The sequence below is a fragment of the Saccostrea cucullata genome, unplaced genomic scaffold, assembly GCF_032062105.1.
Source record: "Saccostrea cucullata isolate Sc308-1 unplaced genomic scaffold, CSIRO_AGI_Scuc_v1 ctg4585, whole genome shotgun sequence".
Classification (NCBI taxonomy): domain Eukaryota; kingdom Metazoa; phylum Mollusca; class Bivalvia; order Ostreida; family Ostreidae; genus Saccostrea; species Saccostrea cuccullata.
The window spans coordinates 43,505-61,008 of record NW_026921725.1 but is presented as its reverse complement, the minus strand read 5'-3'; the positions used below and the strand labels follow the sequence as shown (position 1 = coordinate 61,008).

The following is a 17,504-nucleotide window of genomic DNA, read 5'->3' as shown; positions in this document are numbered from 1 at the left end:
AAACCCCATAATAATCCCATCTCTGATTGGTTACAATTCAACAATCAACTTTTTTTCTGAAAACTTTAAAAAATGACATAAAAATGTTTAAACATCCAACCCCCTTTATACAACCGTTACTTCATGTAAAATTATAATTAATGAAAGTAGTAACTTAAGTCTGAAAGAACATTCAAAAATATAAACATGAACATGTAATAACTTTCTTCTTAATGCATTTCTGTGTTTTACTACAAGAAAATCTTAAGCAAATGTATGCGACCTACATCTTGAGGACAGTTAATCTTTTATTTATCTTACACCGATAAATTGGACATTTCCTCAAGATCTGAAAACATTTCTTACACAATCACAATTTCTGTCTTTTTTCTTCAAAGCACACCACACAATCAGCTGAAAAACATGGCACTTATCTTGGCTCAAATAATTAACAAAAAGTTGAAGTGTATTGAATTAAAGTAGGTACTACATATACTTACATCCTGCTAGTAAAAAAACACAGGTAAAGCTAATTAAGAGCAAATATACTGCAGAAAAAACATCGAGGTATTTTTTTCTTCATAACGTCAATTACACTTTTTAACAGATCCATTTCTTCGTTATGCATTGTTTGCATTTATTTGGCAACATTTTCATTTCTCTCCTCTTTATTTCATATAATTCCCCAGCATGGAAACTACATGTAATTGAAGATGATGATTGCTTTGATTTTTGAATTTTCTTGCAATAATTTTGACTACTGTGTGAAGATTTCCCATTTGTATTTTCTTCCAGTTTAAAGCAGATTTTTTCAATTTTGCGCTTTTTACTAATAGAGGGTACACCTTCTTCTTTCTCGGGGGGGGGGGGGGGGGGGCTTAGAGCCACTGCTGGAGGTATGTGTTGGTGTTACATTGGGATCCTTTGCAAGAATCGTATCAAGCTCGTTTTCAAACGGATGTTTTTTTTTCTGGACTCTTGTTTTCCTGTTGTGGTCCTTTACTGCCTTAAACCCGCGGGACAACTTGATGAAACATATCCTTCTTTTCGGAATTCCATTTTGTCTGAGTTAACGGCTGGTAATTTTTACCCAATTTCTTGATAAGTAAGAGTGTTGAAAACCTTGTCCAAAAATACCATCCGTTGTGTTGGTCTGACTTTCACCCGGGGTCTCTCTCTCAGTACAGGAAGGCCGTGGTTGATTATTATCAGCAAAATCGCCCTCTGTTTGGTTCTCTCCTAATAAAAAATGAAATGTGATACTTGTACTAAATTTCTACTGTTTGATAAACTTTGTGGCAAAATATTATTTTTAGAAATTTCTATTACCCCGTTTAGCTTTATAAGTATTATATTTTTTTTTTACAATTCACAGAATAAATGGACTTGTATTTAAAAACTAGAAGTCTCTGTCGAGACTGAAGCTCTACTGCTTTGTACTTACAGCAAAGGAAGGGAAAAGTACTTAAGCAGTTGGGAATTGAAACTTCAGTAATACAACAGCAATAAATAGAATAATGATCATTGATTAACCCTTTATCTACCAGAGATTTTGCATTTTTTCTGCAAAACTGACTTAAAATTTTTAAAGAGAAATTGGATATTTTCTAGTCACTTTCACTTAAAGCAACCCATATATTTTATGAAAGATAAGTTCTTCAAGTTTTCAATTATGCAAAAAAGTCTGACGTAATGGTTTGCCATGGCAACAAAACGAGCCACCAAACTGAAAAAGTTGGGTTTTTTACCTTTCCTATTCTATAAACACACAAAAAATATTCAATAACTAGATGCTGTCATGAGACAGTAATACACACACGTACATATTGGGCTTTCCAAGGAAAAGTCAAAATAATACTATTATTTACACAGTACATGTACTCTCACATTGATTATAACATTCTCAAACCCTGTGACTATGTGACCTATGACTCAGTGCCTCTTATATGTATTTTATATGCTTCATAGGCGTCGGAAAATACCAAATATAAATGGAAATAGTCCAATATAAAATGTTAACATTGAAAGAACTCACAGGTACATGTATATGTACATACATTTTCTGTGTTATGATTACATGATGAAATATACAAGATCTTGATACATTTACATTGTTACTTAATATTTTGAAAGGAATTACTAAGTAGACAAAATGCACCAAAGAGATACATGTACAGCTGTACATGTATTTATATTTTCATTTCTAATTATATTCTCTGTGATAACTCATTGAAAGTTAGCGGAGTTGATATCTTGAAAATTCTACCGGAATATAAATGAGGCAGGTTGATAGGTCAGGAGCTATGGAGGCCTACATGTGAAATAAGCATGCAAATCTCGTGCGCATCTTTCTCTGTGTCTGACACTAAGGAGGCCAAACATGCATGTAAATCTCGTGCATCTGCCTTTGTGTTTGACGTCAGTGGGCGAGGACTAATAATAAATATCTACTATGTACCAACCCAGTAGATAAAATACTAAACATGGTGTAACTGATTTTGAATGTGATATGTCTGGAAAAATGCACTTCTACACAAATGGACATTGCAGATATTGCAAGCATATACAGGCCCTCGTCTTAAACCTTGAGAACTACACCATCTGCTTCGCCTCTTAATTTCATTTACCTTTACACTCACGTAGCATACTACACTTACTGCTGTAATTGGGGGGTGATGAGGCTGAACTTGACGTATCCTCTTACGACTAGAGAAGTCTCCAATCAAGCACTGTGCTATGTCTTATGAAAAGTCAGTAAGTGAATAATGGACTAGAGGTTTCACTGTGCCCAGGGTGTTCAACCACAGAAGAAAGCTGTTGAAAATGGAAATTTGTAATATGAAATTCATAAAGTATTTCCAGAATTTCTTTTAAGGTCTGCCAACAGGATTCTTTGATCTGTACTGTTGTGAGCGGTCCACTCCAAAGTAGTGTTCCTGCACAGGCACCTGACGTTACTTATTTTTCTTTTAATAAAAAAAATATACACATACCGAATAATAAACAAGGTACCCATCGAAACCCGCCATCTTGGATTTTCGAAGTAGGTCATCACTTGTATTTTCGTCTGAAACTCCGTCAAATAAATTCCCTGCAACCATATCCTTTCTGTAGCCAGTCTTTCGAGGTCTAAACTTACGGACACTGCAGCCAGGAAGGCGCATTACACTTGCAAATATTGAAAATCCCTCGTCAAACTCGACCTACTGCTTTAACATTCCGAGAAATCGCCAAAAGGGGGCCGGAAGTTTACATACGACTTGAAATTCTTAGGGAAAGCCCTTTTTTGATTGGTCAATATATTTGTGCGATTTATTTTTAAAAATAACCGGCGAAAGTTAGTACTTATTCCAAAAACAATATTTCAGACAATAATACAACGTAATTTACATGTAAGAACATTCTTTTTATTTCTCTCAAAATAATTTCGATATATCTTGATTAATAAAGCGATTATATTTTGTAAATGTCGAAGATCGGCCTGATCATGCTAGCTGATCAATGAACATTTTCGAGACAAATTGAGTTGGTTGTAAGGCCCTACTTACATGCACTAAATATAAATAATAACACTGTCATTATTGATGCCCTGATTGAGCGCTATCCGTGCAGAAGATTGACTTTATAAGTACGTACACACGTGTGTGAGAGGGGGGGGGGGTTCCACACTAAAATTATCCCAGGGAATGTTGAGATCTGCAATTTTATGTATTGCAATAAAGTAGTGACATGGCGACATTTTTATTTTTTTCTTGGTGACAGATTATACATATACATGTCGCACAGGCTTATATTTGATTTCATTACATATCCTTTTTTCAGTGTGATCCTTCTCCTTTTTCAATTAAGCATATGCCATGTATATATGTATACATATATTTAACTGGATGGTTTGCAGTCTATTGTTTTTTGAAAACGATTCAATTAACTCTAGATGATTTGTTATTGATTTTTTTTAAGCACCCCCCCTCTCTTATATTCAAAATTGTTTCGAACGCAACGACCTTTATAGATTAATATAGTATATTTTACAGGTATATTTATAAGAAGTGTTTTATTTTTCCCATTTTGCATTTTTTTCATTTCTATAATCGATATATTCATTAAAATTTCAAAGTAATTATGACACCCCTCTTTAGATCCACCACAAAACTGACAAATACGGAATTCCCATTAGCATATTGATGTAAACTTCCGGCCCCCTTTTGGCGATTTCTCGGAATGTTGAAGCAGTAGGTCGAGTTTGACGAGGGATTTTCAATATTTGCAAGTGTAATGCGCCTTCCTGGCTGCAGTGTCCGTAAGTTTAGACCTCGAAAGACTGGCTACAGAAAGAATATGGTTGCAGGGAATTTATTTGACGGAGTTTCAGACGAAAATACAAGTGATGACCTACTTCGAAAATCCAAGATGGCGGGTTTCGATGGGTACCTTGTTTATTATTCGGTATGTGTACATTTTTTTTATTAAAAGAAAAATAAGTAAGGTCAGGTGCCTGTGTGTTCCTGGTAGTGCTGAACAGACTGGGGGCGCTGAAGTAGAACGGCACCACCACCTCTAACTTGTCTGACTGCAGGCTCATCTCCCCGTGGATTTGATGTAGTGGACAATCCATGCACCAACAATAGTAAAGTTTTATCATACAATGTTACTTCTGGAGGAAACTTCGGAACACTGAAGGAAAATTGCAACAAACTAGATACTAATCTTACTGGTTTATTATCGTTCCACACTGTAAGGACCATGTTTCCATGTTGCAGTTGTTGTGCATCTCCATGTTGTAAGTTAGGATTTTTTCTATGGGAAACCCCTTTCTGTTGGTCTTGATTGTTCCACAAGCATATATCCCATAGGTTTCTAGAGATTGGACCAAGGGGATTGAAGTGAAAAATCTGTAAATTGTAACATCATTTCAAAAACTTGATATTGCAAGAATAGTTGGGAACTTAAAGACTATACGTACAAAGCATATATTTTAACACACATAAATGAATAAAAAATTAAAACAGGTACATTTACACACCTGTCAAAGAAGACATGATGACCTTTCCACTTGATATCCTTGCATAGAGGTTCACTAGTCTCTCTCCTATGCTTTGACCTTCCATTTCATCATATCGACAAAGGTAGAGTCTATAACCATGTGTGTACCCACTGGGCTCACAACGCATTCGTATCTGTAAAGGAAATTTGACTTGTATCAAGAAAAAGTCAATCACAAAATGAACTAGATGTACTTTTAGCACTAAGCTCACAAAATGATTTTTGAAAACGTGTCATTTTCTCCCTAAGATGATGAGTCTACATGTACAAGGAGAAAGTGAACTGGTGTTAAACTGTTAATGGCTTGTGTTGAGGATTCTGAAAAAAAGCCACAGAAATGGAGCCCACACCCCACACCCCATTAATTCCTTGTCTATTTTTGACAGATATTAGTTTTTACATTATAAGTAATGATTATACCTTCAGTCCTCTTTTTATTGACTTGCATGGAGTATACTGGCGGGCGTAATGGTTCCCCTTGTATCTCACCATTCCTTAATCAATACTTTGACATTTTCCGGGCTTGTAATACTTCTTGAATGCTTTTCGTGTTGCAGTTACCAGAGGACGAATCTTATGCAATCTACAAAATGAAACCAAATATGGATAATCAAGGGTTCTTTTTTCACAACTAATATTGACACCCCCCCCCCCCCCCCCAAAAAAAAAACAAACAATGTTTTGAATTACTTAGGTGACAATGCACTGCTAATAAAACATATGTTAAAAAAATACTCAATGTTGACATGCATATACTGCTCTACTTACTAGACTACTATATTTAAAATAAATTTTTATATCCATAATAGACAATGAAACAATTTAGATAACTGTCATACAGTGGAGATCCTGGCGGTCCTTGTGTAGTGTTGTTATTGAGGTGTAAGTGCTGGGACAATTTTATAAATGTGTTCCTGGTCATGCATTCTTTGAAACCCTGGTGTCCTAAAAATATAGCAAAATACAAGTAACAGCAAAAACAAGCATAGATATATAATTCCCCCCCCCCCCTCTCTCTCTACTTTGCTCTGTTCTTGTGGGCATAAACAATTTATGTCCATATAATTATGTTCCCCAAACGAAGTTGGGGAACATATTGTTTTTACTCTGTTTCTTATTATTATGTTCCCCAAACGGAGTTTGGGAACATATTGTTTTTACTCTGTTTCTTATTATTATTATTATTTTTCTTATTTGTTCTCCGGTACTTTTTTGTCCGCGAGTGTTCTCAGAAACTGTTCACCCAACTGAGCTAAAACCTTTTTAGGGTTAATAGGTGTGTAGTGTAGGTGTGCGGAACGAAGGTCATTTTGCGCGCATACGCCTGCACGTGCGTGCGCGTGAAATGAGTGAATTGACTGATATACTTAATATAGCTATAACTTTTAAATTTTTTAATGAAATGCTTTGAAACTCAATACATAAGGATATATTAATAGTGTTATTGTTATGACATGGTCAAATTAGCACGAACTCACGCGCATGCTCGTGCGCCTTGCTCTGATTGGCTGAAACAATAATCTCAATATCTCATTTGTTTTTCGACGAAATGCTTTGAAATTTTTAACATTGTCATGAATTAGGATATCCTACAATATAATATGGAAAAAATTTCATGAAATCACGCGCATGCACGTGCGCTGCAATCTGATTGGCTGAAACTTTAAATGGCTATATCTCCTTTGTTTTTTGACGAAATGCTTTGAAATTTAAAACATAGTCATGCATTAGGATATCCTGCAATATGATATACAAAAACTTTCAAGAAATCACGCGCATGCACGTGTGCTGCAATCTGATTGGCTGAAACTTGAAATGGCTATATCTCCTTTGTTTTTTGACGAAATGCTTTGAAATTTAAAACATAGTCATGCATTAGGATATCCTGCAAAATGATATACAAAAACTTTCAAGAAATCACGCGCATGCACGTGTGCTGCAATCTGATTGGCTGAAACTTGAAATGGCTATATATCTCCTTTGTTTTTTGATGAAATGCTTTGAAATTTAAAACATAGCCATGCATTAGGATATCCTACAATATGATTTAGAAAAAAAAAATCATGAAATCACGCGGATGCACGTGTGCTGCAATCTGATTGGCTGAAACTTGAAATGGCTATAACTCCCTTGGTTTTCAACCAAACAGGATGGGATTTACAACATACATAGATATAAGGGACTCCTACAAGAAGGTATGGTCATCATGCACGTGCACGTACGTGCATGCATTTGGAATGAGTGAAATTGAATTGGTGATTTTTAATACTTTTGGACTAAATGCTTTAATATAGAGTATATTTAAATAAATAGAAAGTGTAGATAAGACGATATGATCATTACGCACGTGCATTCACATGCGCACGCCTGCAATGTTAAATTTAAAATATAATTGGTATCCTTCTGGGAAAACGTTGTTAAAGTCAAAAATGCACAAATGTTGTATTATTTAATACGACTTACATGGAATATGGCACCAAAAGGGAGTTGGGGAGCGTTTGGGGAACATCTGTAACGGTTCCCGTTACAATTAGCACTAGTTATTATTCTTATTATTTTTCTTCTTCCTGGGAAAATTTTGTCCACGAGTGATCTTGTAAACTACACATCCGACTTAAGTGAAACCTTTTTAGGGTTAGTAGGCATGTTATGTAGAGTTGCCAAACAAAGGTCATTTTGCGCGCACGTGCTTGCAAGAGCGCGCACGTGCAATTGGTGAAATTAACAATATAATGGATATTGCCGTAACTTTTCTATTTGTTGATGAATTTTTTTGAAACTCATAATGTAAGGATACATTAGTAGTATAGACAAGATAGCATGGTCAAAGTAGCAAGATCTCACGCGCATGCACGTGCGCTTCGCTCTGATTGGCTGAAACTAAAGTCTCAATAACTTTCTTGTTTCTTGTCATAATTCTTTGAAATTTTGAACATAGTCCTACATTATGAAGTTCTACCGCATGATATATAAGAATTTTCATTAAAGCATGCGCATGTGCGCGTGCTGCAAGCTGATTGGCTGAAACTTTAAATGGCTATTTCTCCTTTGTTTTTAGACGAAATTCTTTGAAATTTGAAATATAGTCATGCATTAGGATATCCTACAAAATGATATAGAAAAAAATCATGAAATCACGCGCATGCACGTGCGCTGCAATCTGATTGGCTGAAATTTTAAATGGCTATTTCTCCTTTGTTTTTTGACGAAATTTTTTGAAATTTAAAATATAGTCATGCATTAGGATATCCTACGAAATGATACAGAAAAAAAATCATGAAATCACGCGCATGCACGTTTGCTGCAAGCTGATTGGCTGAAACTTTAAATGGCTATTTCTCCTTTGTTTTCTGACGAAATTCTTTGAAATTTAAAATATAGTCATGCATTAGTATATCCTACAAAATGATATAGAAAAAAAAATCATGAAATCACGCGCATGCACGTGCGCTGCAATCTGATTGGCTGAAACTTTAAATGGCTATTTCTCTTTTGTTTTTTGACGAAATTTTTTTGAAATTTAAAATAAAGTCATGCATTCGGATATCCTACGAAATGATATCAAAAAATCATGAAATTACGCGCATGCACGTGTGCTGCAATCTGATTGGCTGAAACTTTAAATGGCTATAACTCCCTTGTTTTTCAACCAAACAGGATGGCATTTAGAACATAGATAGATGCAAGGGACTCCTACAAGAAGGTATGATCATCATGCACGTGCACGCACGTGCGTGCATTTGAAAGGAGTTTATTTAAAAATACTCTTGAATGAGTGATTTTTATTACTTTTGGACTGAATGCTTTAATATATAGTATATTAAAATACATAAATAGTGTAGACAAGATGATATTGTCATAAGGCACATGCATTCACATGCGTTTGGGTGCAATGCTAAAAATTGAATATAATTGGTATCCTTCTGGAAAAACGTTGTTAAAGTCAAAAATGCACAGAGTTTGTCTTATTTAATGAAGCTTCCAGGGAATATGGCACCGAAAGGGAGTTGGGGAGCGTTTGGGGAACATCTGTAACGGTTCCCGTTACAATTAGCACTAGTTATTATTATTATTATTATTATTATTTTTCTTCTTCCTGGGAAAATTTTGTCCACGAGTGATCTTGTAAACTACACATCAGACTAAGGTAAAATGTTTTTAGGGTCAGTAGACATGTTATGTAGATTTGCCGAACAAAGGTCATTTTGCGCGCACGTGCTTGCAAGAGCGCGCACGTGCAACACGTGAAATGACCGATTTAATTGATTTTGGCGTAACTTTTTACATTTTTGATGAAATGTTTTGAAACTCATAATATAAAGATATATTAGTGGCATAGACAATATGACATGGTCAAAATAGCAAGATCTCACGCGCATGCACGTGCGCTGCACTCTGATTGGCTGAAACTAAAGTGTCTATATCTTTCTTGTTTTTCGACGAAATCCTATGAAATTTTGAACATAGACATGCATTAAGATATCCTACAACATGACATATTGCAATTATCAAGAAAACACGTGCATGCACGTGCGCTGCAATCTGATTGGCTTAAACTTTAACTAGCTATAACTCCCTTGGTTTTCAACCAAACAGGATAAGATTTGGAACATAGATAGATATAATGAACTTCTACAAGAAGGTATGGTCACCATGCACATGCATACATGTGCATGTACGTGTGCTGTAATCTGATTGGCTGAAACTTTAAACAGCTATAACTCCCTTGGTTTTTAACCAATCGGGGTGGGATTTAGAACATAGATAGATGTAATGGACTTCTACAAGAAGATATGGTCACCATGCTCGTGTATGCACGTGCGTGCACGTGAAATGAGTTAAATCAAAAATACCCTTGAATGAGCGTATTTCTTAATACTTTTGGATTAAATACTTTAACATTTAGTATATAAAAAATATATAAAATGTGTAGACAAGATTATATGGTCATTACGCACATGCATTCACATGCGCACGCGTGCAATGCTAAAATTTGAATGAACTAATTGAACTTGGCGTTGTTAAAGTTTCAAATGCATAGATTTTGTCCTATTTAATGAAGCTTACAGGGAATATGGCACCAAAAGGGAGTTGGGGAGCGTTTGGGGAACATCTGTAACGGTCCCCGTTACAATTAGCACTAGTTTGCATTATGCTTTACATTTTATTTCCCCTTATATTGTTACATGTACAAAGAAACTGATTTTTTCAAATAAACATATAACAATTATTTATTTTGTAGAATTACTACTAAATAAATAAATGTAAACCTCACCCAGTATCATTCCCTCTTTACTTATTTATTTACCTACACTTACCTATATATTTGTTATCAGACCAGTACATATGAATATCTGGTAACTGATTAATCCCCATCAAAATCCATAATCCAAAATACGCCTTCACCTCTCTTTCGTTTGTCGGGGTCCAGTCAGCATCAGGCTGCCCAGTTCTCTCAGCTGTCTGTTGTGCATACCTGTTAGCTTCCTCGGCTATCTTTCCAAAAATTGCTGTTGGTAACATCAGCAGAAAGTATCGGTATACATGGTCCAAGGGATCAAAATCATGGGAGGGACCATACTCTTCTTGAAACTCAGCAATCTCTATATCGTGAAGTTCGTGGGACCAGAAATCATCGCCAACGTCGCTCAACTGACTGTATAATGTACACAATGATGACCGAGTTTTTGGGAATCTGAGTCACTGTCTGTATCAGATGAAAAATCTTCATTATTGGATTCGTCTACACCAATATCTGATCCATCAGACAACAAAACTTCAGACTCTGCATCGCTTTCCCCGCAATCGTCCATTATGAATTTACGCGCTGTTTACCTAACAGTCATGGCAACAAAGAAAGGGAGCTAAATCAAAAAGATAGCTTTGGAAAACTGTAGTATACACTATACGGGCCATAGTAAAAAAAAAAAAGATGTGTTTGTGAAACACTATGCGCCCATCGGCAACAAAGTCACAAAAAATACTTTTAGCATATAGGTCACAGTCAAGGTCACAAGGTCATTGATATTAATGTTATTTGAAAGAACTTTAGTAGTGGAGTATGCATACCAAATATGAAGTCTATATCTCCTATGGTTAAAAATTTATGGCAAAAGTTCGTAAATAGCTATTTTTAGCATTAAGGTCACAGTCAAGATCACAAGGTCAATGACTTTAGTGTCATTTGTATGAGCTTTATTAGTGAAGTATGCATACCAAATATGAAGTCTCTATCTCTTATGCTTCAAAAGTTATGGCAAAGGTTTGAAAAAGCTATTTTAGCATGTAGGTCACAGTCAAGGTCACAAGGTCATTGACCTTTGTGACTTCTGAAAGAACTTCATTAGTGGAGTATGCATATCAAACATGAAGTTTCTATATCTCAAGGTTCAAGAGTTATGGCGAAGGTTAAAGTTTTCAGCAAACAGACAAACAGACAGGACAAAAACAATATACGCTTCGGATCTATCGATTCGGGCGCATAAAAATCAGCATTACACTGAAAAGTGTTTTTTTAACTACACTTGATTTTTTTTTTTTCAAAAGTAGCACTACACTGGATTTTAAAAATTATTTCTTGATGGCATTGCCAAATGAAATTTTTTATGCTTATGTGCACCGGAAAAAAAAACCCATGGATATTCTATAAATCAATGATCCACTCTTTCTGAAAAAAAGCTACTGTTAAATTTATGATTAATTTTTACCGACGCATTCAACACGTGTTGATCACGAACACAGTTCGACGAAACAGGTGATAAATACCGAATGTAAAAGCAAGTGCGCGTTAGGCCTACAGGCTACATATCGGCGCTTTTGATCAAACTGTTACATTTTCATATTTCCCCAAGTTTGAAAACCAGAAGTCTCTGTCGAGACTGAAGCTCTACTTGTTTGTACTTGTAACAGATGAAGACAAAAGTAGCAGTTGGGACTTAAAACTTTACAACAGCAATAAATGGATAATGATGCTGGATTGAGCTCTTTTTGTGGCAAGATACTGCAATAAGACTACAGCTGTAGGAGTAGCTATTAATAAACTGTTAGAGTATTTTCAATTTTAGTAACCATGGCAACATCATTCCTCGAAATCACAAATCGATACACAAAATTGTGTATCTTAGTGTAGTCTACTCGTGTGCCAAGTTATATTGAAATCAGACCAAAACTGTAGGAGGTGTAGCATTTTGAAAGCATTTCAGAAAAATTTCTATATTTAGAAACAAACTTAAGGCAACACCGTTCATCGAAATCAAAAATCGATGTAAAGAATTATGTATCTTAGTATAGTCTACTTGTGTACCAAGTTAAAATGAAATCAGACCAAAACTGTAGGAGGAGTAGCTCACAGAAATTTCTATTTTTAGACCGTTCATCTTAGTGTAGTCTACTTATGTGCCAAGTTATATTGAAATCAGACCAAAACTGTAGGAGGAGTAGTATTTTGAAAGTATTTCACAGAAATTTCTATTTTTAGTAACCACGGCAACACCGTTCATCGAAATCAAAAATCGATATACAGAATTATGTATCTAAGTGTAGTCTACTTGTGTGCTAACTTATAATGAAATCAGATTAAAACTGTAGGAGGTGTAGCATTTTGAAAGTATTTCACAGAAATTTCTATTTTTAGTAACAAAGGCAACACCGTTCATCGAAATCTAAAATCGATATATAGAATTGTGTATCTTAGTGTAGCCTACTTGTGTGCTAAGTTATATTAAAATCAGACCAAAACTGTAGGAGAAGTAGCATTTTAAAAGTATTTCTCAGAAATTTCTATTTATAGTAACAACGGCAACACCGTTCGTTCATTGAAATCAAAAACCGATACAAAGAATTATGTACCTTTGTTAAGTCTACTTGTGTGCCAAGTTATATTGAAATCAGACCTAAACAGTATAAGGAGTAGCATTTTGAAAGAATTTCACAGAAATTTCTATTTTTAGCAACCATGGCAACAGGGTTCATCGATATCAAAAACCAGTACACAGAATTATGTACCAAAGTATTATCTACTTGTGTTTTTAGTTATATTGAAATCAGACCAAAACTGTAGGAGAAGCAGCATTTTGAAAGAATTTCACAGAAATTTTATTTTTATTAACCATGGCAACATCGATCATCTAAATTAAAAACCTATATACAGAATTGTGTATCTTAGTGTAGTCTACTTGTGTGCCAAGTTATATTGAAATCAGACCAAAACTGTAGGAGAAGTAGCATTTTGAAAGAATTTCACAGAAATTTCTATTTTTAGTAACCACGGCAACACCGTTCATCGAAATCAAAAATCGATACACAGAATTGTGTATCTTAGTGTAGTCTACTCGTGTACCAAGTAATATTGAAATCAGACCAAAACTGTAGGAGGTGTAGCATTTTGAAAGCATTTCAGAAAAATTTCTATATTTAGAAACAAAGGCAACACCGTTCATCGAAATCAAAAACCGATACACAGAATTATGTACCTTAGTTAGGTCTACTTGTGTGCCATGTTATATTCACCCCTACTAATGTTGCTGTTATTTAAATTTACATCACGTGGTTTCTCTTGAACTAGTCAAAGGTCATTAGGTTCGCAGTAAAGGAGAGTGTTCACACCTATAGTATAGTTTTCTATATAAAACTCATATCTTGACAAACCAGTTACGAGCAATTCCTTTATACAGTTAAAGATACACATCAAATGTTAACAAGATTTTCGTCATCATGTTTCAGGAACATTGAATACTTTTAAAAGGTGGTTCCATTATCCAATAATCCATACGGGTATGGAAGGGGGGGGGCTTGGAGTTATTTGGATTTCAGAGCTAGTGTTATAAGTATATATTAAATTAAAATTAAATGATACAAAAATATTTTTTATGAATGCTGAATTACATGCAATCTAAATGACTCAGAACCTGGATCCCTAAACATGTCAAGTTGGTTAGACATGCAGGAAATTACCCCCCCCCCCCCCGAAACAAACACAAGTTCTTCTCTTTTTTCCAACTTATTTTTATTTGGAAAGGAGGGATGAGACCTATCCATCCTGCTTCTCAATATTTTTTCTCCCATTTTCATACTTCTTTATTTTAAACCCTATCTCTAGGGTTTAATAAATTTTCCAGAGCACTTTGGATATTTTTATTGAAGGTATGAATGGTTCCAGGAATTCTTTGTCCACATGAGTGGTGGGGGGTGGGGTTGTTAAATACCAACATCCTTAGTCAGAATCATAAAAACATAAAAATGGGGGGGGGGGAGAGACATGTATGAAAACACACACACACAAATCTAATTTCCTAGTCATACCTAGAATGATTTAGCAAACTTCAAAACATAACCCTTTTCAATCTAGCTGACTATTACATGTAGGTGTCACTTGATCATGATCTTACACATACTTAGTATATCCCTGTCCCCAATGTCAAGTTTGGCTAAAAATGTTCACATTTCTTCATATTGTGCCTTTTTCATAGACCCAAAAGCATTTAAATAAATATCTAGAATATATACATGTACATGTAAGCTCTTTTTACACCCAGGACCGGGTTGTATCAACAGTTTATATTGATACAACCAGATCCAGTTCCTTTTCACTGAGATCATACTTGAAAAAAGATCCAACAAGATGTTTTCTAAGTATATGTTTTACGATAATAAATATATTTCTGTATTTTAATCGCACTCTGTAATATTTTGAACCCCTAGCTGTATTAGCCAAACACTTCTGGCCACAGCTCCAATGAACAGGGTTCAATACATAAACATGTCATGATATAAAAATACTTTTTAATATTAGCACAGCTTATTTCAACATCATTAATACTTGTTAGAAAAGCAGATACTGGACACAATGAGGACATTTCTAAAACATAAAATAAATTTATCTCTTTGCTTTTTGTAAAACAGTCATGCATATATATCATTCAGATTTTTTTTTTTTTTTTACATTGTGAACAAGGGAAAAAACTCTTTGGGAAGATTGATTATTTTTACAGATATACATGTACATGTATATATTTTTTAAAATAGCCATTTCATTTGTGATATATAGATGTACATGTATTAAATACATTTACTCTGCTTGAGTTAAAATCAGCAGAGTTCAAAACAAGACCTTTCCCATGTTCCAAAATTAAATTTATTACATAGAATGCACAACAAATCTAAGGATAAGGGAAATAGTTCAATAAAAAGCAATATAAGCCGCAATTCAAACTTCATAAAACCTTGAAATTTGAAATTTTCATGTTAAAACATTTTTTGTGTAAAATTCCAGTTCATTGTTACCATGGTTACAGTATTTCAATGACAGTAAAAGAAAGGATTATAAACTTCTTTTATTTATACATGTATTTACATTAGAAAGTCTTTTTAGGAAATTCTGATTGAAAAAAAAATTACATCTTTTATCCTTAAAAAAAAAGTGATTCCTACACAATATCATTACATTTGATATAAACATTGCAAGCTTTATACAGTTTTAAAATAAGCCATTATTACTTATATACAACAAAATACTTAGTATTCATTGTCAACCACTTCTAAAATTGGATCAGTAGTATCATTTCAATAACATTTCAACCAGAGAATAAAATCATTCAAACTTGATCACCATTATTTTGGGCTCATTACATTTGCTTCTGTGAGTATCTGTTTCATTCAGCAACTGTTCTTTATTTTCTGCTTAAAAATTACAAGGTCTCAACTCCAATCTTAAGGCAGTGCTGATATGCTGTCATCTTTTATAAATGGATATCTGGATTTGAAAAAAAAATCAAACATCAATTCAAAGATTATACATGTACATACTGCAGATTCCTTTTTTTGAGTACTTGTTATTGCAAGATAGCTCTTAAAAACATTAAATCGCAAGAATATATATTTGTGAATGGTTGGTTGATAAGAAGAATGTGCATGGGTTTCAGTACCATAAAAATAAAAGTGAAACATTTTATTTCGCAAGTGATGCTACATGCAAAATTTCAATAATAAATTCCTTGCGTTTAATAAGGAATTTACAGCATATCACATCAGTCTGTTGTTGTATACATAAAATTTAATAACTTTTAAAATAATCACATATTAAATTGTGTAAAATGTACTCAGATTTATAATCGACTATAAGCCTATATGGACCATGATGCTTCTCTGAGACATGTCAATTGAAAGTAAAATACAACCATATTTTCTTTAAACATTTTAAAAATGACATTCTACACATGAAAAGTGTGACTAACCCCTAGGTGATGGTTATTCAAAAAAGAAGTCACAATATTAAGTCAGATTATATTTCTGTGTAAAAAAAAATATGCAGCCAGTGTCAAATCAGTATATAGGGTTGGATACATGAATATTTTGTGCATTTCTTGTCAGGAATTCCAGATTTTAATTCAAAAACACTCATGTATCCACTCCTTTAAATGTGCAGATCTGAATTTGCAAAAATGACTGCAAGTGCAAAGTTTTGCATGAATATGAGATTGTCATTGTGTCATTTAGTCTAACCATTCTCATGAAAATATTTTGCCTTCAATTGGTTTGGGAAAAATATGAATGTACCTAACAAGTATCAGTTTTCAAAAGTACAATGTACAGGTATTTGTAAGTTCTGGATATTAGGAGTTGTTCAAATTTGTTAATAGTAATATCAAATGCATCATTCTTGAAGAAAATCGCTGATCTCCATCAAAACCTAAATCTTCTTTGAAAAGCCATCCTCCCATTTGAGATACAAATTCCAATATATAATTTAAAAATACTGAACATCTTCCCCAATGTGACATGTACATTTTTATATGTTCATTTTTGAATTAAATAAATAAGAAAAAAGTGAAGCATTCTGCCGATTTATCTATCATTTCATACAATCAGCCTCATAAAAAGATTTTAAAATTTCTTTGTGGACAAAGGGCATACTTTAAATACATGAATGAATGCATGTGTTGAACTTTTCTTAATATACACTGTAATATGCAATATCATACCAAATTTTGGCATGCATGTTCAAAATCAACAATATTACCATGATAACCTTGTGCGACATGTTCCATTTCAATGGTTTAAATTCCTTTTCCTCATCCTTCCAGAGTTTTAAGAAGTTTCAAAACCCACGTCCACAAAGGTTTTAAACCTTCTTTGTCAAAAACACCTATAAATAGAGTGAAATATTAAGGCATTTGAAATAGTGTGTATTATAATGTTAATTTCCATTCTTTGATTTAAAGGAAGTTAAGAAGGTCATGTGTAAGACATTTATCAATGAATATTGTCTTCAGGACTGAATTTTGTATTTTTCTGAATTAAAAAGCCATGAAGTAACAGAACGCACTTGCAGCTAAAAAATTCATTTGTGTTTTGAGAATTTTGAGATGTACATTAGATAAACCAATTTATTACATTTTACATTTTAAACAGTGAAATACTGTAATTTATTCATTTAATAAAATGATATTCTTTCACAGTGTGAAAGGTTATCAAAATGATATACC

The 17,504-nt window shown here is 33.9% G+C and overlaps 1 protein-coding gene and 1 pseudogene across 1 annotated transcript; both read right to left on the bottom strand.

The window, feature by feature from the left end:
* Nucleotides 1-2,508: 2,508 nt before the first annotated feature.
* Nucleotides 2,509-5,087, bottom strand: LOC134260644 (piggyBac transposable element-derived protein 2-like; annotated as a pseudogene).
* Nucleotides 5,088-5,266: 179 nt separating this feature from the next.
* Nucleotides 5,267-10,906, bottom strand: LOC134260643 (piggyBac transposable element-derived protein 4-like). The gene is made up of 3 exons (XM_062743196.1): nt 10,341-10,906; nt 5,854-5,967; nt 5,267-5,340 (listed from the first exon to the last, which is right to left on the bottom strand). Exons 1-3 carry the CDS (start codon nt 10,543-10,545, stop codon nt 5,267-5,269), a joined length of 393 nt encoding a protein of 130 aa, XP_062599180.1. The 5' UTR covers nt 10,546-10,906.
* Between the last annotated feature and the right edge of the window lie 6,598 nt (nt 10,907-17,504).